The following is a 24,366-nucleotide window of genomic DNA, read 5'->3' on the forward strand; positions in this document are numbered from 1 at the left end:
TTTGTTCCAGAAATTGCAATGTGATTTTTGTAGATTTCATGTTATATGGGAACAGGTTAGCAATGAAATGTGAAGCTTCTGCTTTTTAAATGATTCAAAATTTTGTTCTGAATTATTCATACTCTTTTATTTACCACGTGATACATTCCTATGGCTGATGCAATTGCTAAGGAAAAAAAGATTGACCCTATACTTAATTTTGGAATGAGAACTGAAAAGAAAGAGGGAGGGCTGCAAAACAGGCAGAAAGAAGACACTGTGATAATCCTGGATGACTTCTTCATTTTTCATACATTGATGCAATTTCTACTTATTGCATAGTAATTTTGAATTAGACCTTTCTATTGTTCAAAATCAAATTATTATTCTAAAAATCCCTGGCAGCAATTGCTCAAGTTCACTTCTCACAAACAGGATACTGTATAAGTCTACACAGAACATTTTCTTCTGCTGTCTAACCATGGGGCCATATTCATCACCACGCTCTGTATGCTTAGCATGACTACATCCACAATGTATTATCTAAATCTCATTTCCTCCACCTCTTAAAAAAATCTTTCCACTTTGTCCTCTTTCTTGCCTACATTTTTTCCTATTGCCAACCCTATCTTTTCTCCAAACGTATTTCTTTTCCAACCCCTCTTTAATGTGTTTCATTCTCTTTCCTAGCTTTTGGAGTTATTTTAGTTATTTCTTCCCTAGCTCACTTTTCCAGTCCAATATCCTTATATCTATCTGTCTTCTCTGCATAGATCTCCTTCTTTCTATCTATTTTTGGGGGAGGAGAGAATACACCAAAGTGATTAGGGATCACATACCCCTTTGCAAAGATGAACTTGTGCTCTTAAATACTTGGGCTATTTCCATAAATCTCATCTAGCTGTGCCTGGTTGTGTTCTGCAGTTTTCTGCACCCAGGGCTGAGCTGGTTGCATCTACAGAACTTCATGGAGAGTGGCTTGCTGTAAGCCAGCACGTCCCTCGCTGTGCCCAGACGCTGCTGCCCAAGAACACAGCAGGCTCATCCCAGACTGGAGTGAAAGTGTGGGCCAGCAGGCAGACAGCCTGGAGTGTCTGAATGCAAACTCAAACCTCAAATTAATGTGATGGCACAGATGCAGCCTATGGGGCCTTTGACAATCCCACACCTTCTCTCTTGGCAGCCTTACTTCTCATAGCTGCCTCTCTTTTCTCTCTCTCTTCCATGCCCAGCTCAGTGCTACTTGAAGCCATCCCCAATTCTAAAGAGGTTCACTCAGTAATCAAGTGGGACCACAAATATGAGTCACAATCTGTACCATTAGTTCCTGTTTGGCCACCTCTGTTTCCCCGCTGATCTCCTGACAAACCAATCTGTTGGTGAACAATCCATCCTCATGTCCGCTGACATAGCACTCTGCTGGACTCGCTAGTCCATTCCCCATCCTGATAGGATAGACTGTAATATTCCTTCTTCGGCTCTGCCTCACAGGCTATTTTGTCTTACCTTACACATCACATCCAGGGAGACTCAATGGCTCGTACCACCAATAAATACAAAGCTGCCAAGTTTTTCCTAAAATTTAAGCTACATTTCCTTTGCTGTAATTGAGGCTTTTTATTCCTTGCTCTACCTTCACTGAGTAATGAGAACAAGCACACTGCATCCTTTGTAAAATCTCTTTAACTTATTAATAGGTAGCAGCTATGCCTTTCCCTCACCTGCGCACCTTCACCCATGCTTTTGCTTTCAGGCTGAACACGTCTTCGTTCTTCTGGTTCTCCTTTGGAAGCTTTATATTCCAACACGCCTAAGCAAGCGCTGATCATACACACAGCTCTCCTCTGAATTCCCTGCACTTTCTCAGCCGTGTTCCAGAAATTCTAGTCTGGCAGAAACACCAAAAAATGACCTCTGACAAACTATGTCTATGGCGTTTCGCAAATCACCATTCCTGACTGTTGTGCAGCTGCACAACAGAGACAAGCCCAAGAGAGTTTTCTTTAGAAAAGACAACAAACCAAGAAAAGCTTTAGAGAGAAAATGAAGTGGGAATATAAAGCAGAGAGAAAAAAGAGTCTCCAACTCATTATTTTCTTTGGCTGTTAGCACTGGGGGGGAAATGGCAGAAATGGATGTGGGAAGTGTAGGGATGGGAGAGTTGGGGGACTGGAGGGCAGCGGGGAACCACTGGCAGAGCTGGTTTAGGTAAGTTTGCTTCCTACACTAACACTAGGTATTATATGGACTTCTAGGATTAAACCTGTAAGACTTTGCATCTTACAGATATGAAAAAATTATTCAAGAGAAAGAGGGCAACGTCACAGATCCACATTAGGCATTACACATAATGCCTAATTTATGACCTCTGCCCCCTTCCAGAATCAATGGAGAGAAACAGGTACTCTAAAAACTGCCCTCTGTGGCACCCCATCTCTCTCCAGAAGCAGACTCATGGAGACCAATCACCTCTAGTTGCCTAGAATTACTTACTGGCTTTTCAGAATACATCTAACAACTAAGTGCTTCACTTAATAAACGCATCTCTGAAGTTAAGCATATGTGTACGTGCACTTCTGAAGAGACCATGTTCTTTTATGTTTTGCTGAATGGACATAAGAAACCTGTGAACATGTTATAAGACTCATAGAGAAAATTTTGGCAACAAATTGGATGAGATTATCAGTGATGCCTTCTCAGCTTCATTAATCTGTGTATATATTTAAAATGAAGTACGTGTACAAAGGCTTTGTTGAATCTGTCCCAACGCCTCTGCCCTACTGCCTCTGCAAAGGCTATCTGCTAACCAAGATGCTATTCAATACTGGGAGCAGAATTTGTTCCTGGATTTGGAAATACTTATGTCTGGAGCAGAGATAAATCTTCAGGACATCCCCTGATTCTACACACTCCTTCTAACTATTTATATGCTCAAGGAATCCTGCCTTTTCAGACAGAATAAAGCTTATGTTTTTAGCTCCATTTGTACTGGAGGAAGTTTGACCTTGGGTAAATATTTCACCACCTAAGAAAAGGTAAGGTCTGAGTGACTGCAGGTGAGACTGTTCTTCACTGCTTCGCTGAATACTACAGAGTTGTCTCTACAGACCAGTCTTTGAACAAGGTACTTAAGAAAAAATATTTCTTCTTGCCTGGAAGTACCAAAGGACAGGGATCAAACAAACAAATGAATGAAAGCTTGCAAGTGAAAGACAAGCAACGTTTCCTTCCAGGAGAAAATGTTTGTTCTACACCACATAATACAGATGGAATCATGCCATATCCCCAATATACTCCCAGTTACCCATAAGGCACAAAGCAGAAACATTTCCAGCCAAATGGTCTTTAATGCATGTTTATTATCTCTTTTTCTTGTTTAGACTTCTGAGAAAGTGTTTGGATGGGACTTGGAAAAAACAGATATCTAGATTCTCCCTCCCCATTCACATTCTCACTCTCCTTTGCCTTCTCTTTAAGTGCACAAACACACGCACGCAGATTCTTTAAGTAGGCACACAACCCTATTTTCCACAAACTAGGCGCAAAGACAGACTCATAAGCAAAGGAAGTGTCTGCAGGAGCCTCCTGTTCAGGCGCTGGCAGCACACCCCGGTACATTTGCAAGGAACTGTTTTTGTCCTCAATCTCTGACCAATCCCAAGTCTCAAATCTGAGGCTGTATTACCCAAACCCGATAATCAAGCTGCCGTTTCAAAATGTTCCCATTTGTGCTATCTACGCAAACAAGTTAATTTTCTTCAAAGCCCTAGGTTTATGTTAAAGGGATAGTGCTACAAGCTCTTAGCACAGCTGCAATGGACTGAGTTCAGTGGGAGCATCTGAGGAGAACAGGGTGTTTCTGTAGATAGGGAGGCCTCATCAGCATCTGTCAGGAAGAAATCAACAGGGTGATTAGGGCCTTGCCTTCCTTATGGGTGGGGAGGAAAAAGAAAGTCATCACTGATCCCTAAAAGAAAGAAACAGATAGCTGAAGATAGTAATGAGGTTGCCTTTGGCATGTGGAAGTCATGACAACACGTCTCACCTCCCCACAACAGATAGTGGAGACTCCTCCTAGAAGTGGCCATTGCAGACTGGCACAGCCTAATCAAACACAGAAAAGTCATTCCCTTCATCTGAGTGCCAGTGTTTCAAGTGTCCTGAGCCTGCCCTCAGCCACTTATCTCTCCCCACTCATCTGTAACAGACTGACCATTAAATTAGCTTCTGTCATGCAACTAACCAAACCACACAGAGGAGGACACTCCACAAAAATAACTCAGGAGAGCAGGATAGGGCCTCGCCTCTGCAGTTGTACCAAAAGGAAGTTAAGTTTTGGATATTGAAAGTAACAGGTTTTGGCAAAAAAACACTCCAGGAAAACAGTCTATCTAATGTCTCATTAAAAAATGCCTCCCACACTCTAACCGTGGTCTTACCAGATGCATGAGCTTAGGCTACCTCTCTCTGTATTCACTCCAGGGAGGACTGCAAATGAAAGCATGCAGCGTTATTTCTGTTGGGTTGGTTTGCCATGTCTGACATATCTCCATAATATATAGATTCACTCTGCTGTGACAGGCTCTAGAGAAATAGCTTTAAAGTAATTAATGATGCAAGTTTTACAGGAGCCATCTGCTCTACAGCAAAACAGTGGGATTTTTTTGAAGTACACAGAATGATACTCTCAGGCTACCCTGTTACAAGGAACAAATCGCCCTTAATGCAGCATGACCCAGTGACTACTGAGCTGTGTGTCAGACTCCTCATGTTTCCAGGGAGCTTCAGGGAGTGCTACCCAGTCAGTGTGGCAGGGGCTCAATGCAGGCTCTAACAGCACCACTGACTGCGTCTTGACTTGGGCTTCCCTGAGCGGATTTGTAGTAAACAGGCTTCCTCTTTGGGTTGTCATCCTCAGGACAACATGCTGCTCAGCATAATTCCTGATGTATCTGAGGGACAGGGACCCTCAGAGACAGGTTTACCACACAGCACCAGAATTAGATGGGGCACAACACTCTGGGGCTTTGTCTAGCAAAGAGCAAAAATAAGATGTAGGCATAATTATGAAGGGCCACCACAATTGGTGCCATTGCTCAAAACAATTACACTGTTGCAAGTAATATTTGTCTTCAGTCTGGCAGGCAACTGTTGAGTCAATGAGGTACACGCTTGGTCGCTGAGGTTCTATCAATGTTTGCAAATAATGTGGCACAATTTAAGTGGATCTGTAGGATGAAAGAGTTCGTGCATGGACCCAAAATCCACATATGCATTTTGACTGGGTTTGTTTCAAACCAGCTCTAGTTTGGTCTCACGGATAAAAGCTCATTGGTGAACAAGGAAAGCAGTCCTGTCCTGAAATAAACCGATAACATAGATGATTACTTTGGTTGCTTGCCATGACAGAACTCAACCGTACAACTCTCATTAACCAGTTCAGGAGAAGATTTGGCAAAGGAGAGGCTTTTCACAGCAATTGCAGCAGGCCGGGAAAGTCTCAGCTACCATATCCCTGTTACTACAGAATTCCTCCCAAAACAAGGCTCTATAGTTTACTTATTTTCTATGAAACCGCAGTCATTTCCAACAGACGTAAACGAGGAAAGGGAAGGAACTTCCCATTCAACAGCACCTGACCCTCACCACCACCAACCTTCCCACTCCCCCACCTACCAGCCAGCTCACCTCCTCTTCTCCCAATACCAGATCCAAAAGGCAACTCATCGTGCATCGCAATTTGAGCCAACTAGAAAAACAAAACAACCTATCTATTGCCAAGTTTAATCCCACACAGTCACAGCCCGGTTCTCATGCTCTTCTGCATTCACCTTCTAAGAAGTATCTTCCTCTCTTCTTAGCAATGTCAGGATTTCATGAATGAGGAGAACCCAGTGACATTAACTCTGAATACTGAATTATCCTCTATAACAAAAGTGCTACAGAGTGGGTCTAGTAAAAAAGGCATTTTTTTCACTTGGCCATAAATCAAAGGTCCTGAATTACTAGTTTTTATTCACCATACTGGCTTTCAGGATTTGCTGTGACAGGAATAGTGAATTCAACAGAAAAGGAAGAAATCCTCAAATATAAAGTGTTGTTTTCATAGTTTCATAGTGCATAGAGCATCTGACTAAAAAGGTGTGTGGGGAGGGATTGTTTGTTTCCCTTGAAGAATTACTTTCCGCTTGTAGGAAAGAGGCCAACTGGGAAAAGGAAAGAGAAGAAAAGATTTCATATGAACTCACAAATAAGCACTCCGATTTCTGAGAGCATCTTTTTATTTTTGGAGGAATATCTGGATTTGACTTGAAAATTAGAAAGATCAGGGAAAAAAATCTTGTGTTATCTCAAAGCTAAAGAAAAGTACTTCCACATCACTATTATCTTTCTTTCACTGAACCCAATATTGAGCTTGAATAAGCTCAGGTTGCAAGACTTTGTCTGTATGAGACAGAAGTAGAGAGGGAGAAATGAACATGAGCCTAAAAGTTGTGTTTTAAATTTTACTTTGAATGTTTTTAAAATAAAATGGCAATTTAATTATAAGACATGACTTATGTCCAGTTATACTCTCCATCTAAAAAACCAATTTTTAAGGCAACTCCAAATATTTTTTAAACAAACTTCTCATTAGAAGATAGAATCATTAGAAGATAGAATCAGGGTCAAAAATAACCAAACCTTCCTAAAGTATGATGCCCAAATATGTATGCACATAAACATAGGAGTGTTATGTTAGCTAGATTTTTTTCAATCCACTATAGAGAGAAGGGTCCATCAGTGATGTCTCTCTCAAAATGAATCTTTCCATCAAAATTGGACTGTATTAAAGGTGTCAAGAAAATAAAAACTCTTGTAGGGCAAAGAGAGCAGGAGAGCGGGTAGGACTTCCCAGACTGAATGTGAGCAGGTGGGGAGAGAAAAGGAGAAGGAAGAGTCTCCTACAAACACAAGTAAGGACAAAAATATCAGATGCTGATTGGTGGAGATGGGAAATTGCAGGGCAATGCCGAGCCTCTGAGAGGAAGTGCAAGGGAAAAGGAGGAACGAAATTCTCCCGTTACTGCACCTCTGCAAAACTGCTAGAAAATCTCCCACGAGTACAAGGACTTGAGCAGTGGAACCATGTAACTGGGAAGGGGGAGAGACAGAAGAAGATGGAGAGACACAAGTTTGGTTCTACTTTACACAGATTAATGCTCATCTTGCAACAGGTACAACCATTCCCTATATTTCTGTGTATCAACCTTTCTTCCATCAGGATAACATCAATCATCTGCAGCTATCCAATATGTTTACACAGAGTCTTAGCCATATGTTCCCATGGCCTATGTGCCAAAAAACAGAGCAACTTCCTTTCAAAGTCCTGCTGAAATCCTCTGAGTGAGAGCCAAACTGCCTTACTTGGTGTGATACCATAGCAACTCAGAGTCCCCATCATTGCTTAACTCTGAAGGTCCTCGAAAGGGTCTCACAAAGCACAGCAAGTATGTGTGGGCCCAGCAACGTGGGAGATGCGGGGACACAAACAAATGTAAATAATCTTGTCTGAGCAACAAAACACAGTGGAAGGGACATACGGAAGAGACCCCTGGTTCAAAGGTGGAAGCTGAAAGTTAGGCAGAGGAATTCATCCCTGCATTGGTCAAAATTGATCAGTTTTTCAGCTTTTGTATACAAGCACTTGAGCCTCATGCTTTGCAAGCGCTAACACCTGTGTGCACAAGTGAATGACTTTCCAAACACCAAACTCTGCTAGACGATGTGTTTTCCCTTCTGGGAACTCCAGGCTCATTAAAATAAATTAGGAGGTCACTGAATGAAACTAGAGGAAATTTTTGGTATTTTTAAATCATGAAGTTACTTCTGAAAGTGTCTTTTGGATATATCAATGTATTTGATTTTATGGTATCGCAAGAAAGGTTTGCTACAGCTCTAGGCTACCAGTTTTCCTTGATGAAGGAAAAAGAAAGAAAAGGAAAGGAAATGGAAGAAACTGAGTTCCTGTAATTTTCTCCAAAAGGCTAGGGGGGTACTTGAGAGAATGAGCACTCAATAGCTGAGTTAATGAGTTGTCTGTTTTCACGCTCTCCTTGTCTTTAGTCTCCAAGAAGCAAGCTATTCAAACTGGTCATCACTTGAATTACTTTGGGTATCAGTGTCCAGATGCTTGTAGGGTGCGCAGAAAGAGAAGCATATATCTACGTGCTTAGAGATCATGTCTATTTTACTTGAAGGCAATGATTTACATGTATGACAGAATTCCTGAGTACACAAGAAATCATGAAGCAGCAGATTTTTCTTTTGAAAATCCAGTCATAAAATTTATGTGAGTCTTATAATTTCATAACATCTGAGTCTCAGTTTTCCTCATGTCATTGTTATCAAATCATTATTTCATCACAAGCCTATAATGTTTTGAATTAAGAGTGCCTTCTCCTGGAGACAGATAATTGAGAAAGAAATAAAATAAAAGAAATTGCTGAACTTCTCTTATAAAAGAGTTTCTAAAGCTTCTTTTTGGTAGAGAAGCAGTTGAAAAAATTACTCCAGTGAACCCCAAACGCTCAAACACCAACAGTCAAAGATAAAAGTATTAATGGACTATTTTGAAGTCAGTCTCATGATTTGTAAACAGTTGAGAATGTCAACACCAGAACAATCTTCTTGCCTGATTAGTATACTAGAATGATTAAATATTTAAAAACAGTTTAAATAGTTTTAAGTGTGACATAAATGTTAAGACATTATTAGTTAACTCCTGCTGCTTTCTTATACAAAATGGTTACTCAATACGCAAGTGCATATAGTGCTTCTCAATACAAAGCCAAACCCCTAGCTTCCACCCTGAATCAAAATTTTTAATGCTGTTTTCAGAAATGCTTGAAACTATCAGGGAATCTAATATCATGTTTTCCTTATGTGTTCTCTTCTTTATCCTCTTTCTTAGGTATCAAACCTGCTCAAACAATGGGCTGGTGGCTGGTTTCCAGAGTCAGTATTTTCCATCTGTGCTTGACCGTGAATGGCAATTTTACTGCTGCCGCTATAGCCGGAGATGCCCATATTCATGCTGGTGAGTTCAAGCAGAAACCACACCTGTTAACTTCTTTTCCCCAGCAGTCCCTATAAATGTCTTTGGCCATTTGGCCCATCAAAAAACTTCTCTGAGAAAAAGTTAACTGTATTTTATGGGGCTAAGCAAGTTATTTCCAGTCTGACCACAGGCTTCTTGAGGATCCATGGCTGAGAGAAGAGAATGAGGGCACAGTTACGCTGAACAATGCCATGCAGTAGCTAGCCCTGAATGAACAGGTCTGGGTACCAGCAGCAGCCTCGCTATGCTGGAAACCATCACAGAAGTCTCCAAAGTGGAATGGCATTTCAAAGGAGGTGATATAGCTCCCACTACCTGATCCAGCACATTTACAGGAGTAGGAGCATCTCTATGCTATGCTATTGTGGCACAATGACTTACAGGAGCAAACTTCCTTCCAGTAACCTCAGAAAAACCATGCTCTGGCTGACAACTTGGGATTCTTGTATTTGTAATGCATACAACTTGCTCCCTCTCTCAAGGCTGTTTGAAGACCAAAGTCAAAATGAGCTATTGATCACAGTCCAAAACTAACAAAAAGGTGGCCTCACCTCAACACAGTATCACAACTGGTACTGGCAACCTCACAGAGGCTATGGAAAAATGAGCTATGCATCCCGAGTACCCCTGTGTCTCCAGGTGTGGTTCCTCTAAATTGAGACAGAAGCACAGTAGCAGACTGTGTAGAGAAAGCTCATATTGCTCCTGTCCATTCTGTATCACAGAACTCATGATTTTAGGCTCCAGGGCTATTAATCCAGCTATTCTCACTGATACAAAGAACAACCTGCCTGCACTTTAAAAAAAAAAAAAAGAAAATAGGGGGAAACAAATCTGTGCTAGAATCTTTGTTTTCAAAACTCAGCTTTGAAGTAAACTTCCCATTGAAATGCATACAAACTGCTTACATGTCGTTAGTCTTACTTTGTCTGGCTAGCTACTGGCCAAACACAACAGCCATGCCTTGCTTTGCAGACTTCAGTCTCCTTGCAGCGAGGAGGAAAATAAATGGTTTTTTATTATTATTTCTGAAGATTTTAAATGACAGGAATTCTGTAACAAAGTGAACATTCTTCTGCTCCCTTTCCAACCTACACTGCCTATGAATGTTCTCTACCTGGGGGGTTATTTATCCAGGCTCTTCACTCTGAGGGAAACGCACTCTAACTTTTAAGCAGTTCTTCTGATCTCTCTTACTCCTGTAATATCGCATGTATTTTCAGAGAGACAACAGAAATCGTCTCTGACCTCTTTTGTTGTTGTTGACAGTTCTGCTTGACAACTGAGAACAGCTTTGTCTCTGCCTTGCAAATTGGCATTCAGAGTAATAATGCATATCCTAATGTAAATGTTTGGGGTTACTGATGTCTTGCCTTTCCATCCCAGCTGCACATGGACTCCTATACTGCCCTTCTGTTTCCAACAGTGACAACGCTCCATTTCTTATGGTTGGAAAAGAATGCCTTATGCAGTTTAGCTGCTACTGTCTTTCCATGCAGAAAGGACAGCATTTCAAAGGCAGGCGAAGCGTTTCTTCCTCTAAGCAGGGTAGAAATCCCATGTGCTCATGTTCTTCTGGGAGTGGAGAGCTGAACATCACAGTATATAACCTCTGGGAAGACCTATCACCTGGCTTGTGAAAAGCTTCTGGTACATAGTTTGTGATTATGGGTTCATTATAAAACCATTTGGTACCCTGTATTACCAGGCTCAGTCACTCCATCTGGAGCCTAGTTTGTTCTGTTCAAACTACTGGCCTATCGTGACACTTCCATATCCACTCTCGTCCTGGACAGTCTCTCATACAGTTTCTTCTACTTGAAAGCCTTGTTTGACCATACTCTCTTGAAGTCCCTCCTTACAATATATTTCTTCCAATTTCTTTCAAGATCTCATTCTGCCTTTGGAGTTAGCAAGATAGATACAAGCTCTCCCTACATACAGTTATCCAAATTAGGATGTTATGGTCTGGATGGACAGACAACTAGATGGGTAAAAAATTGGTGGTTTAACAGGCTCAGAGGGTGGTTAAAGGGTGATACCCTGCCTGGGTGCCCATTATGAGCAGAGCACTGTAACCAATAGTCTACCCTGGGACCCGTTCTGCTTAACATCTTTGTCCGTGACCTTGAGGAGGCAACAGAGCACACTCTCGCCAAGTTTGCATATGATACCAAACTGGGGGGAACAGCTGATACGCTTGAGGGCTGTTCAGAGGGTAATAAAGAAAACCTTTTCCACTACGAGGACAGTGAAGCAGTAGAGCAGATTGCCTGGTGAGGCTGTGCAGGCTCCATCCTTGGAGGTTTTCAAGACTCAACTGAATAAAGCACTGAGCAGCCTGATCTGACCTCGTGGCTGACCCTGCTTTGAGCAGGGGGCTGTACCAGAGACCTCTTGAGGTCCCTTTCCATCAGTTATCCTGTGATCCCAAATAAGAGGATTCCTCTGCTGCAGGACCCACACATGCAGCTAAACTCTCTCTCTTCTCCAAAACAGTGGAGCCTATTGTCAGCTGGGAACGGTTTCTTTTCTGTTTTATTCCCTTTACCCTGCCTACACAGTGTCTGGGAGAGTGCTAGTTGTTATGCTAAGATATAAACAACATGAACTGCAATGTGGTAGCACAAAACCCCATGCCTTGGACCAACTTTTACTGCTACAGATGTGACTTGTCAGAATTGTTAAACTTCAATGTACAGCCGCTAAAATTCCCATTCCCTAAGCCCAGGAGATCTCATTCAGAACTTTACTTCCATCGGCATTTCCAAGTTATTGTCACAAAACCTTGTTCACACATCACACTTCTGGTCTCTATCTTGCACTCCATTTAAGATGCATTTGACAGAGAGACTGTGTTTTCCAAACAATCCGCAAAGCAGTTCTAGGCTACCAAGGGTAGGACCTCAAAATGTATATGCATATAAAACACAATAAAAATGTGTGTGCGTATACAGTGTTATTACTTATTACAGTTTCTGCCCCAACCTATAATGGTGTTTATTCTGTTCCAGAAACTAGCTGTCAATAAACTATCTGTGGAGAAATGGCTATTAACACGCTGCTGACTCCTATTTCTTGGTTGAAGCAGCTTAATTTCATGCAAAGGCATCTATTAGTATATGACTATGTGAAAAAGTAATACTAGGAAAATATGTAATGACTGTGGTGCCTCATGGATCATGCGTGACACATAGGAAAATCCATATTCAAAGACAATCCACATTGCAGAATTGCTCAGCAGCCTTGAATTTTAATGTGCAATGAATCCTTCATTATGAAACCAAATATAGGCAGAAAGGCATTTTTAAGAAAACTGACAATACTGAGGCGTAACAAAACTCTTTGTTCTAAACTGACAATACTGAGGCATAACAAAACTCTTTGTTTTAAGTTAGCTCTCACCTTGGGTATTTGATCCCTTCCTCTCCCAGTTGTCTCTCTACAGGGCTCTGGCAAATATAAAAGCAGTAAGACAGCTGATCCTTATGCATGGTTTCTCTTGGCTCTTCTTCAGTACTACATTCCTCCTGAAGTGAGCTGGTCTTCCCTACAACGAATAAAGACAGGTTTTTCCCATATATATGAGCCATGCAAATGGTTTGTTAGAATTTGACCTGGTTTTTACAGCTGGAACATTCCTGTGTTTTTTGAGTCCTGCTAATACTTATTGGAATACTACTTTATGACACCATCATGCTGAATGAAACACACACTTTGCTTAAGAACATGGTTAAAGCCAAATACATGCTTAAGGACTTTGCTTGGTAGCATCTATATCCTTTCTCTTAGAGCCCAGCAGTTCTGTTTCACAGCTTGTCTTCTCACCATTAATTCCCAGTTTACCTGTACAGTAACACCATACTGCAAATAAATATACCAATCTTTTCCAGTCTCATAGTTTTGCACTTGCTATTTTTAATTTTTTTCACAAGTACTTTGTTTCCTTCCTCACCATGCCAAGTCTTGTCATGGATTCTGCACATTTTTACCATACTGAAAATAATTAACATTCCTCACAGGAGGCAGAAAAGCTCCCTTATTTTACCTGGCTCGGGAATGCTACCACAGTAAAATAAACTGTGTGCAGATTCGCACCATGAAGGAAGCAAATCCATCGCAGATTCAGAGACAGTGTTATTAAGTCGTCCCATTACAGCTCAGATTTTTCTCTTTGCCAGGAAATTGAAAGCTTGACTCCATACTCTCAAAAGCAAACACATGTCACAGAGCAGCCCCAAGTCTGCAAGCCTGTTTATGACTGTTTCCCCTCTTCAAACAACCAGCAGTCCAAGTTCCAAAAGGTCTGTCTGGAGCTGTGGCTGCTCTCTGACACGGTGATATTGTCCAGGCAACAATTACATTTTCCAAAAATTATGGGGCTTAAAGAACTTACTTGTTTTCTTGACTCAACCTGCCACCAAAGCCATATTGAAACTAATGAGATCCCATGCAGGTTTCTCAGAGATTACCAACAGCAGAGATATAAATCCAGGAGGTGAACTCAGAATAGATGTGGTGGAAACATGAACTTCTGGGCAATTCCTCTCTCCCCTTTTTTTTTTAAAAAAAAAAGGTATTTAACTGGTTTTTTTTTATATCCCAGCAAATACAACCTTATAGTTCAATCTCCAGGACCATCTTCCAGAGACATCTTAGGAGAAACACATTTGCTTAACATTGGAAAGCTGGCTGATGTTATTTCAGATACGTCTTTCTTGAGGAACAGGCATAAGGTGCCCTAAGCTCTCTGCTGCAGCTTGTATCTATATTGCACTAGCTCGTGTAGACCTCCAAGAAGAACTGTGGTCCCACTGTGTTGGCCTCGTGGCTCCTCAGCCCTGTGAGAGTTTGTGGTTTTCACTACAACAGAGTGGAAACAGAAGGGCTGTGATGTGTCTAGGTGAATCTATGATCTCAGAGACTGGAGCCTGAACTCAATCCTGAAACGCACGTGATATGGCCACATGAAAGAACTGCTCATCTCTAGAGCAGCTCCAGGACACCTCTAGTTCCCTGGCAGCCCAGCAATCTGGGATCTGTACTGGGAGCATCGGCAGAAATTTCGGTAGACAGTTTACTAAGACCTTCTTCGGCTTTTCAGCACAGTATGCTTTTTAAAAGGGGATGCCCGCTGTCTTCCAGCTGGAGGAAGAATTGAGATTGATTAAAGAGCATATAATTCCCATGTTCACTGAATGTAACATGCAGGCTCATGGCTCTTGAAACAAGATTCTTCTTTAGGAGAGCCATATTCTTGAAGCACTTGTAAATAACATCTGAAACCTTAAAGGCCATTCAGGGAACACTCCTTGTCCTCAAAGGCCAGAAAGTTAATGTCAAAGCTTATGTTTTCCTCTTGAAATGGAACAGCTCCTTCTTTTGGCTGTGGCATTGTTAGAGGAAGAGTTCAGCAGCAAAGAGGAAAATGAAGGTTAAAGAGGAGCCATTTATCTTGTTAGCACAGTTGTTGCACAAGAAGTGAAAAGTGTAAGACACTCCAAAGCAACGTACTTACTAGCAGGGAATAAGTATATTCAACAGTTGGAGCAGGAAACCATGAGCTCTACCACTGACTGTCTTTGATATTTTAAAAGACCCATTTCTTTTGTCTGCTTGATATCTGAAGGCAAGGCATACCCACAGTTCCCATTTACTTCTCTAAGGAGCGGGCTGTACAATACCAATAAGGCCATTGGACTCGATCTTCTTATCGGTAAAAAATAGACTCATGATAACTATTTCTGAAGTCAATTGTTAAAAGAGTGCTAGGGATCACTGTAGATTAGTACAAAACATTCTTCTCAGCGCTAAATGAGTAACTATGTTTTCTATTAATCTCTAACATGGTAATTCTTCCCCATGGAAAATAAACAACATTACTACTTTCAGACTAAAATAATAACAACAGTAATCCTGTTAAAGATTTAATGCCTTTTTTTCAATATGTTTCCTGCCCTGAGCAAGATTTATAGGTTTATAGTAAAGTACATTAGAAAAACATGGGGATGGGTGGGGTGATGCAAACCAGTCAGAATATAAACCATCCGACATCAACTCTATACCAGCTAAAAACCCCATTATGAAAATACCTTTTTCTGTCAGGTTTTCCTGCTCTCCCCCATACATGCCAAACAATTTACATCCCTTCTCACAAGCTTTTCTTTCCCAGTCTTTAAAGTAGAATTACCTGCTTTCTCCTCTCTTGACAATACCACTGGTGCTCCAAGTCTCTTGTGTCCAAACATTATACACCTGACACTAACCTGAAGTGGATTTGCAAAGCTGAAGCAGAATTCTTTTTCTGTATTAATTCTTGCAAATAGATCGTATGGGTTGAAAAGGCTACCACTTGCTAAAGGTCTCACATTACTATTTTCTCCCCTGTGAGTGCTTCCCCAAACTTAATACCTGTGTGTATATCTGGGTTTAATAAACAATCCCACTAAATGCACCCTGCTAGCTGCTACACAGATCCTCTGCCTCCTCAGGGTTCATTTGGCACCAAATTAGTCAGTGCCTAGGTCCCACCATCAGTATAACACAGGCCTTCTCACAGCTGCGTTGCAAGCCTCTCTTCTAGGGCTTTCCCTCATGCACCCTCTCAGGCACCACAAGTACCACAGCTTGGTCCTAGCGGCCTTAGATCACCCCCAAAGGCAGCAGCAACTTTGTCTCAGCACTTGGCAATTCCCAAGCTTCTCGCTGCTCCTCTAGCCCAGTTTTCTTTGCTAAGAGGTCAATGCTAGAAGTGCTTACAGGGTCCCTGTGCAGGTTACTGTGGATGGCTCTTCCCAAAAGGGTCTTGCCCTTGGGCTTGGACTCCTTGGGAGTCCAGACTCCCATAGGCAGGCAAATCCTCACCAACTAGGGCAAAAAGTGTCTCTCACTTGTTTCATGACTCCTCTCAGCTATAAACCATACACTGCCACACATGGCTCACAAATGCTACCGCATTTGTAAATAAATTACCTGTCTGTAGGGCCCTGGCAGGTGGTTCACAGTTGATACACAGTTGATATGCATTAGAGAGTAAAACACTTCATATTTTCAGTTAAGCACTTGATAATAAGGTTACACACCAAGCTACAACAAATGCAGAGGGACCCACTGTCCTGTGCTGGGCACACCACTTTGAGAAGAGCCTTAATGGCTGAGTTAAATTACTTTTCTCCCCTCCATGATGAGAAAACCAAGTGCCGAATATCCCTATGCATTAAACACTAGAGCATCTCTCAGTGCAGATACACTTTGTGCAACTCATCCCCAGGATTCTAAAAACAGGGATCATAGAGAAGGGCTGGGTAACGCCACTGGGCAACCAATTGCATTTCCTTCTAAAGGATACAGCGCAATCCAGATGACCTTTAGATGCATGGGCTTAAGGGAACAGTTTCATAAATGAGTACAGCAAACATCAAAGAGAACTGAATTAGACAGACAGACCACACAGACCCAAGTGAACTTGAACATTGCTGTCACAGCACTATTTATAATTTTTCTCTCCAGAACAAAAGGAGTCAGTGGGCATCTGTCTATGTAACAAGACAAACTTCAGAGCAGCTCAAGTCCCCATATCATTTACTTTTGGTAATTGTATATATTTGCTTTTCAAACCTTTCTTAGCGGAGGAGTCTTAAGAGGCTGAATGGTAATGTGAAGAAGTTAGTAGAGAGGGAGAGGGGATGACAGCAGGCAGAAAAAAATGAAGGCTCCTACTGCATCCATTCACTTCAGAATAATACTGCCCACTTCTGCGAAAGGTTTGTGAGACCCTTCACAGTAATTCAGGAGTTTGTCATCAGATTTACTTTTCAACTGAAAGGCTCATGAAACAAGTTCAAAGAACTGACTCTCAGTTCTATCTCTGAGTAGAACTGAAAGCAGCTTTTTCACCTTGTGTTTTGCACAGTCTCGTCTGCCCAGCACATAGTGCTGGTCAAGAACATTTTCCTTGCTGAACGCCAAACAGATGCTATGAAACACATTTGGTGGAACATACATAAACACACGCCTTAGTGTTTTCTCATAATAATAGCACAAAAAAGCCCCCAAACCTGGAATTGATGGGGGAATACAAAATGAAATCCTGGTCCACAGCTGGTCTTCATGTCACATGTCTTAAAAACCTGCTGTGGCCCAGGAATCTTCGAAGACATTCTATCAGACACTCAGGCTACAAATTAGTAAACTAAATATAGGGACTCTCCTCTAGCAGAGTAAGCAGCCACATTATTAAACTTTCTCATCCTCCAAAACAGGGTCCACATTCTGCCTGTTAGGAATGGTCCCTACCATGTGCTAATTCACAAACTGTGCCTTTGAGATATCTGCTGAGACTGTGCTAGTTGGTCTGGGCTAAAACTGTCCCAGGGATTGTTCTAATAATTTACACGTCTAGGCAACCAAGTTAGTGCCCAGAAACATTCTCAGTGTTGTTTAATTTACTAGCATAGATGTAGCCCCAGTTTCTCTTGGCCTCTGGCTATGGATCCAGAAATACTCTCAAGTTCCCAGATTCAGATCCATGGCTTCACCGATGGGAGACTCAGGCATGCAAAAAAGCCCTCCTCGAGGCCTTGATTTCTGTGTAAAGAAAATGGATAAAACACAGACCAGGTAGCAGAGATCAGGCTTTGTGAAGTATACTCTAGCTATCATTACAGCTCTGGGCATGGAGTGCAGGGCCGCAAAAGCATGTCTTTGCAAACTGGAAGGCTTTCAGCAAGTTGGCTATACTGAAGAACCAGCTTATGCTCAGGTTAAGGTTCTTTCATGGGGCCATAAAGGTGTTTTAGAGATCCAAGTCATAGATTGTCTAGGTAAAAAAGTATTCAAATCTGAGCTGTAAACTGTCTGACACTGACAAATAAATATATATTTGGGAGCACAAGGGGAGATGTCCTGAAAGCAAAAATGATAACATCAGCCTTCAATCAAAGCAACAGATAAATTAGGTTTGCTGTGGTCTGACAGAAACACATTCAGGTGATGATCTTTGGTCTAGGAAAAACCACCAGCTGACTGGCAAGAAGCCATGAGAAACAGCTTTTTGTAATATTTGTATTTATTCTCTTTGTCTGGGTCAGAGCCAGTTCCCTTAAAATCCATAGTGGTCTCATTTCGGACTTTCATAGGGGCCGGACTGAAAACTGTGGCTCTAATTTTCCCACTTACAGAGCATACTGATGACTCTACCTATTTATCCATCCTAACAACAGCCAGTGTACATGGTTTCTTCTGCTTCTTCTAGCCTGCAGCAGCTGTCTGCATCACCTGTGAAATACTGCTGTTCGTTTCTTACCAACAGCAAAGCACTGTGAAGGTTCTGTGAATCCATAGGCCCTTGGTCAGAGCTCTGACAACGGACACTGTAACCAGGCCTGATCTTCTGCCTCCCCAAATCAGTTGGGCATGGATGTTCTTGCACCACAACTGGTAATTTGTTTGATGATTGCCATGGCCAAAGGACAGGAGGCACAAGAACAACATATGTTCAAAGAAGTTGACTGTTGAGACTCAGGGATCTTATAAGGCCATGCTTGAGTTTCACACTCAGTCCCATTTTTCATCTGTCAAGGAATGATGATTTGTTAGGAATGATGTTGCAGCTGAATGATGTTTTTCTTTCATTTTCAAAAGCTGAAAATGACCTGGAATTAAGTCACCTCTGCTTTACAAAGAAGGTGTAAACAGCACAAGAACAGGGTAAACAAAGTGACCAAAAATACATTTAAAATATACAGATAGTGGTGGCAATTTCACAGGATTTTTTTTATAGTAAGTAGCTCTAGGAGAAAGCAGTCAAATATTCCAGAGTCCCTCAGTTTTCAGGTAAACTTTCAGTTTCTGAGTATTCCAACAGTTACTGGTTTGGGCTCCAAATAACCTCAAAGCATCTCATTTTAAAAACTTAAAACCATCCCAATAATTATATTCCTAGTGAGTAAAATATTTAAGCTTGTGCTCAAACCCACCGATTTAACAAAATGTAAACATGCACATGCTTGGCTGGGATGTGCTAGGATCACCTTCAAGCATCATTCAAGTACTGCTGCTGGGCTGAATTAAGTCAGAAAAATGGTTGTCAGGATTTCTGTAAAGGCATCTTAACCCTGTTAGTCTCAGTAGGAGTTGAGCTGTTCATTTCCACGGGGACAGTATCTCCCTTACAGGGAACGTGATTCTTCCCTGTGCTGCTTCGGAGTGAAGCTGACACAACTCCACTAGCAACACCCACATAAAATGATATAATACAGGGAAAGACTGAGTGCCAGGTTTCCATTCCTGACCTCTAACATAATGTTGACATAAAGTACTGGTCAAGGTCCCAGCACCTTCCTGCATCTGTTATTATCTGTAAAATGTCTGTTAAACCAAATAGAGTATTACTTGCCTATTTCCCAGGGAAGCAGTAACCATGATTGGATTAACAAGTGCAGAAGCACTTTGAGCTTCTTAGATAAAATACACTGCACAAATATTGTCCAGGCCAATATTTTAACTTTATAAACTAGGCGGAAAGTGGAAAGAACAAAGAGGAATGGATTAATTGCTACATTCATTCAATATAATTCATAAATGGATAAATGCTTGTAGCTATTTGACTTGGCAACATTTACAGAACTCTACAGCAGCAAACCAAAGAGACTGACAAGAGGCCGGAGCAAATCCCTGCAACAAAGACGTAAGTAGTAGACAAGCTTTACATTATTGTTCAGGCTGCTTTTATCCCAGAGCTGCAGATGCGTATACATATAATACTCCAACCTGCTCTTAACAGTTCTAAACTTGCTGAAATTTATTCAAATTGCTACATGAATTAGTTGCGTAGAAAAGAAATGCAGTCTTATAGGTCAGACTGCATCTTGTAGTGCTATTAAGAAACAAGAACTTTCAAAGAAACAGGAAAAATCTGCTATTTGAGTTGCATTCAGTCAACTGGATGAGTTGACTGTGAAGTATAGTCAACAGTCACCATTTTCTATAAGATGGTAAATTATTTTATCTTCTTTTTCCTTAATGTAAAGGTTAACAACAGAGTATCCGGAACACTATGGAGAAGATATGGACATGATGATGTACACTTATGACCATTACATCCGTGGGGCAACCACAACTTTCTCTGCTGTGGACAGGTTTGCTTTTCATCTGTTTCACTAGAAACAACAAAAAAAAAAAAAAAAAAAAAAGAAGAAGGTTTTCCTTTTCTATTTCTTCCAAACAATGCATGGCTACGCATCATCTACTCTGGTACTCAGCATCAGGCTGAGGAAAAAGGCATCTTCATGTACAAGGGGATCATCTGCCATGTCTAGCTGAGTAGTGAAAAATATAGCAATGGTAGGCTTGGTTAAATCTGAACTCCATGAAGCTTAACAGATCTTCAGTATTGTTTCTCACCTACCTCTAGTCAGAGCATCTTTTATCTAACCCAGTAAAAACTCAGCCTGGAACACCCTGTCCTTCCAGGGGGTGAGGGACTTCTTTTGGCCCACTTTTCTTCACAGAGAAGTGGGGAATCTGCCAGTATGCAAAGATAAGAGCATACAAACTTCAATCTGAATGCTGTAAACTGCCCAATCCATTGCAACACAACTCTAAAAGATTTGAGGCTACACCAGGAATTAAGGCAATGCAGTGCATATTGATCCCTTTCCAGAAAATGAGTTCGCTACTTTTTCTTGATCAGTCCTGGTCATTACTTGACCAGGCCTTATGAGACGCTATGGCTAGTGAAGTTGTAGTTGGATCTTGATTCTTTCCTCTTGAGCTGACCTCTAATACATCAACTGTGAGTTATTTCTTTGCTGATGTTTTTTATCAAACACTTCGCCCAGTATATTAAAGCATTTGTTATCAAACACAGCATAGACAGCAAGGCAAGGTGCGCTGCACTGGCCTATCGTTGCCAAGACTGGCTACAGGAGAAGGGGGGAGAGAAGAGAGGAGGAGGAGTTCAAACACACCAACATTTCAAGCTGTCTCTAATAACACTTAAAGGAGCCGAGGTGCTTTTGTCACTATGATGCTCTCAGCTTGCCGGACTTCACTAGGGACCCCCTCAGCCAAAAGATTACCTAAAATAAAAAGACCTTTCCAGAAATAATAAAACACTGTCAGAGTGCTGCAGGTCCATAACTGCAATTTTCTGGTTAAAATTCATTAGCCTGTTCATAACCAAATGGAAGCCATGTCTGCAAATTATTCCTACAAGCAGAAGCGTAACTTTCACAGTTATTTGACTCAAAAGTATCGATTTATCGCTTTGGATAAAGAATTTACAAGGTTGCAAGGGACATCCCTGTTCTGTTTTTTTTTTCTTAAATATTCCCCAGTGCTATTCTTAATCCTTGTTCCTCATGGCCATGGCAGAGACTAGGGGAGAGAATGCAGACAGTGCGCTCCCTTGCAGCTGGATTCCAGCCTCCATCAGACATGGACCAGGGTAAAGTCAGGAATCACAAGAACAAGCCTGGAAAACAGAGCAGTTGAGGTAACCGATGCCTCTGAGCAGATTTCTGTCTGTGAGTGCTGAAGGCTTAACACAGCCTTCAGAACGGGGTGGCAGTGGAGGGACTGGCCAGGAGCAGAGGCAGCACCGCAGGGGTGTACATCGGGAGTACAGGTCTTCACAGGTTATGGGACCACAGTACCTGGAAAGGGAAGAAGCGACCAACACCTTTGTCCTACCACTGCTGTGACACCACGGGTGAACCCTCAATAGTAGCAGGTGAAAACCACAGAGAAAACATTTTATGAATTGCAATCTAGGAAACTTTTCTGTGCAATGAACTTTCTGGCCCCCAACTTCCAGAATGACTAAAACCAACTTCGCTTCGTAAGAAGCAAAAAAAATTCCTGCTACGCCAGTTCGTCATTCAGATTCATGCAGTAACTCTCCTGAGTGGTATACTTGCAAGAGTCGGCAAAGTTTGTCATCCTAAATGGTTCTTTGCAGCTGACTGAGGCAGCATAGGAGCAAAAAAAGCTATTCCCAGTCCCAGCCTACCAGCAGCACGCACACATGCAGCTTGCCTGTGTAAACATGCTGTAGATTTTGAGACTGCTTTTCATTTCCAAGCATGTTAAACTTGTGTCCATACTATTTAGCCCATGACAGGCAATGTTCTTGAGCTAACGAGAGGCACAAAAAAAGCCTTTGAAGGTATTTTAGTTTAAGTTTTCCTAATCACTTCAAACAGTTAAATATTTTTAGAATTTTTGAATAAACTTGCAGAAATCACAACGCCCCCTCCTACTCCCTAAGACATTGTATCACTGGGGTCACTGCTGATGCACAGATATTTGGGAAAGCACGTGATGCCTCTGGCAAAAGCTGTAGAAAGTTTAGAAAGGTGGTATTCCCACCTCCTTTTCTGTAATCACTCCCTCTGAGTTTCCATGCCTGTGTATCAGGAATGAATGAAGGAGTTGCTGTTCATCATCAGAGGTTTTAAGTGGTCATCTGTGGAGAACAGATTTTAGAAGTGGTTAATATTTACATTTTTCAGTCCCATTTTAAATGGGTCAAAAGGAGAAAACAAGTGACTATAAAGCAAGACAAAATCAGCTGGAAAGAATTAGAAGAGGTTTGAAGTATCTCTGGAAGCACATTTGGGAGCGTGGTGGTAACGCTGATGCAGACAGGATGACCTATGGACATAAGTTAGGGAACACTTGCAGGGAAAGGCAGTATCTTTTGTTAGACAGACTGATACAGTCAAGTTTCAGAGATGGACATGGGGTACGTGAAGCAGGTTGTAAACAACTGAAACTGCCCACATAGGCATGCACATTGTAAACCCTTGGCAAAATAGCTTCCAAAATTTAAAAAAATAAATAAATTAAAAATAGCTTCAAAATAGCTTCAGCTTGAGCTCTGAAACATGCTAAGTGATGATGGCATAGCTCCCTTGTGGAGTCTTGTTACGGGGCTGTGGTCTGGTTGGATCGGTCTCTCAAGTCCAGAGAGCACCACTGGAGCATTCACAGCCCAACCTGCAGCCAGTAGCTTGGACAGGATTACCAGATGTGCTTGGTAGGTGCCACAGCTTGCCTTCACTGTGTAGTATAAAAATAGCACATCCAGACTGTCATAAGCTCATTTCTTTTACAAAACTGTTCTCTGGTCCATTTATTTGGGTGATCTGAATAGCCGGTAATTTCTTAACTGCTCAGACATCATCACTGAAAGATAGATCAACACCCAGATATGCCAGCAGTAAGTACATTTGAAATGCCTGGACAAGCTGGATATCTACCGAGCTCCGCTGAGCTGAATTATAGGGTATTTTAGATCCCTAATAAGTTTCATATGACCAAAGAAAGAGGATTTTGTCAATCTCAATATAAATAGGAATTCATAGAATGTTTAATCTGAATTGGAAACAGATTATTCAGCAATATTTGGAGATAAAAGGTATTTTCCCTTTAGCATCAAAAATTCAAATCTGACAGCACATGATGTCTGCAGAGTAAAAGTGACAATTCAATATTGACTCCTCAAGCCAAGGAAAATGCATGAAATTAGCAATTTGGGGGGGACCTATAAACTGGTGTTAAGGATCTGCAAAGGCAAGTTCGTATATATTCTAGAGTATTCCACATAGGGCAATTCCTGACAAGAGCTGCACCCCAACTGGAAAACTTGTAAAGGATCTACAAATTGAAACAGGCTGATAAATATTGAATTAAATACACAGCACCAATGGTACAAAGTAGTTATCTGCATCCTGAAAAGTTGGACTTATATGCTTAACTTCAAACACAAGTAATACAAAAAAAGATAAATTAAGACACTAAATGCATAAACCTATCGGTCATCAACCATGTGCATATATGTTAAAGTATCTGCAAGTTCAAGCTTAAATTACAACTTCAGAAATAATTCCATTCTAATACTTTAAAGCATGTTATTAATTCAGGTAACTAAAATACATTTATTTTAAAGAACTTGACTTTTAACTTTACAATATCCCTTTTTAGAAAAATTATTTGACCTCAGCTTTTGAGCTAAAAGTCTCTCCGACAACGGGTGCTATTTTAGCAGATCTTAATTTTGACCCATATAATCCTGTTAATCCACATATGAGTCATCTTTTTTTTTTTTAGTCTCTTTGGGTAGGTCAGTGACCAAAAGAGTAATAACTGTCTTTGAAGAGCATGCACATAGTCCAAACAAGAACTTCCTAAAATAAACCTAAAAATGAATCTTGCATTTCATTAACCTTTGGTAACAGTTTTATGAGGCAATTACAATTAAAAACCATTTAGGAAAGGCCTAA

At 41.2% G+C, this 24,366-nt stretch overlaps 1 protein-coding gene across 1 annotated transcript in view; it reads left to right on the plus strand.

The window, feature by feature from the left end:
* The window catches only part of DPT (dermatopontin), a 28,956-nt gene that overhangs the window by 1,224 nt on the left and 3,366 nt on the right, over positions 1-24,366 (plus strand). The window contains exons 2-3 of the mRNA XM_075171244.1: positions 8,933-9,058; positions 20,110-20,217. Coding sequence (XP_075027345.1) covers positions 8,933-9,058; positions 20,110-20,217 — 234 coding nt within the window. The remainder of the gene's footprint in view (positions 1-8,932; positions 9,059-20,109; positions 20,218-24,366) is intronic.

The sequence above is a fragment of the Calonectris borealis genome, chromosome 1 (assembly GCF_964195595.1).
Source record: "Calonectris borealis chromosome 1, bCalBor7.hap1.2, whole genome shotgun sequence".
Taxonomy (NCBI): domain Eukaryota; kingdom Metazoa; phylum Chordata; class Aves; order Procellariiformes; family Procellariidae; genus Calonectris; species Calonectris borealis.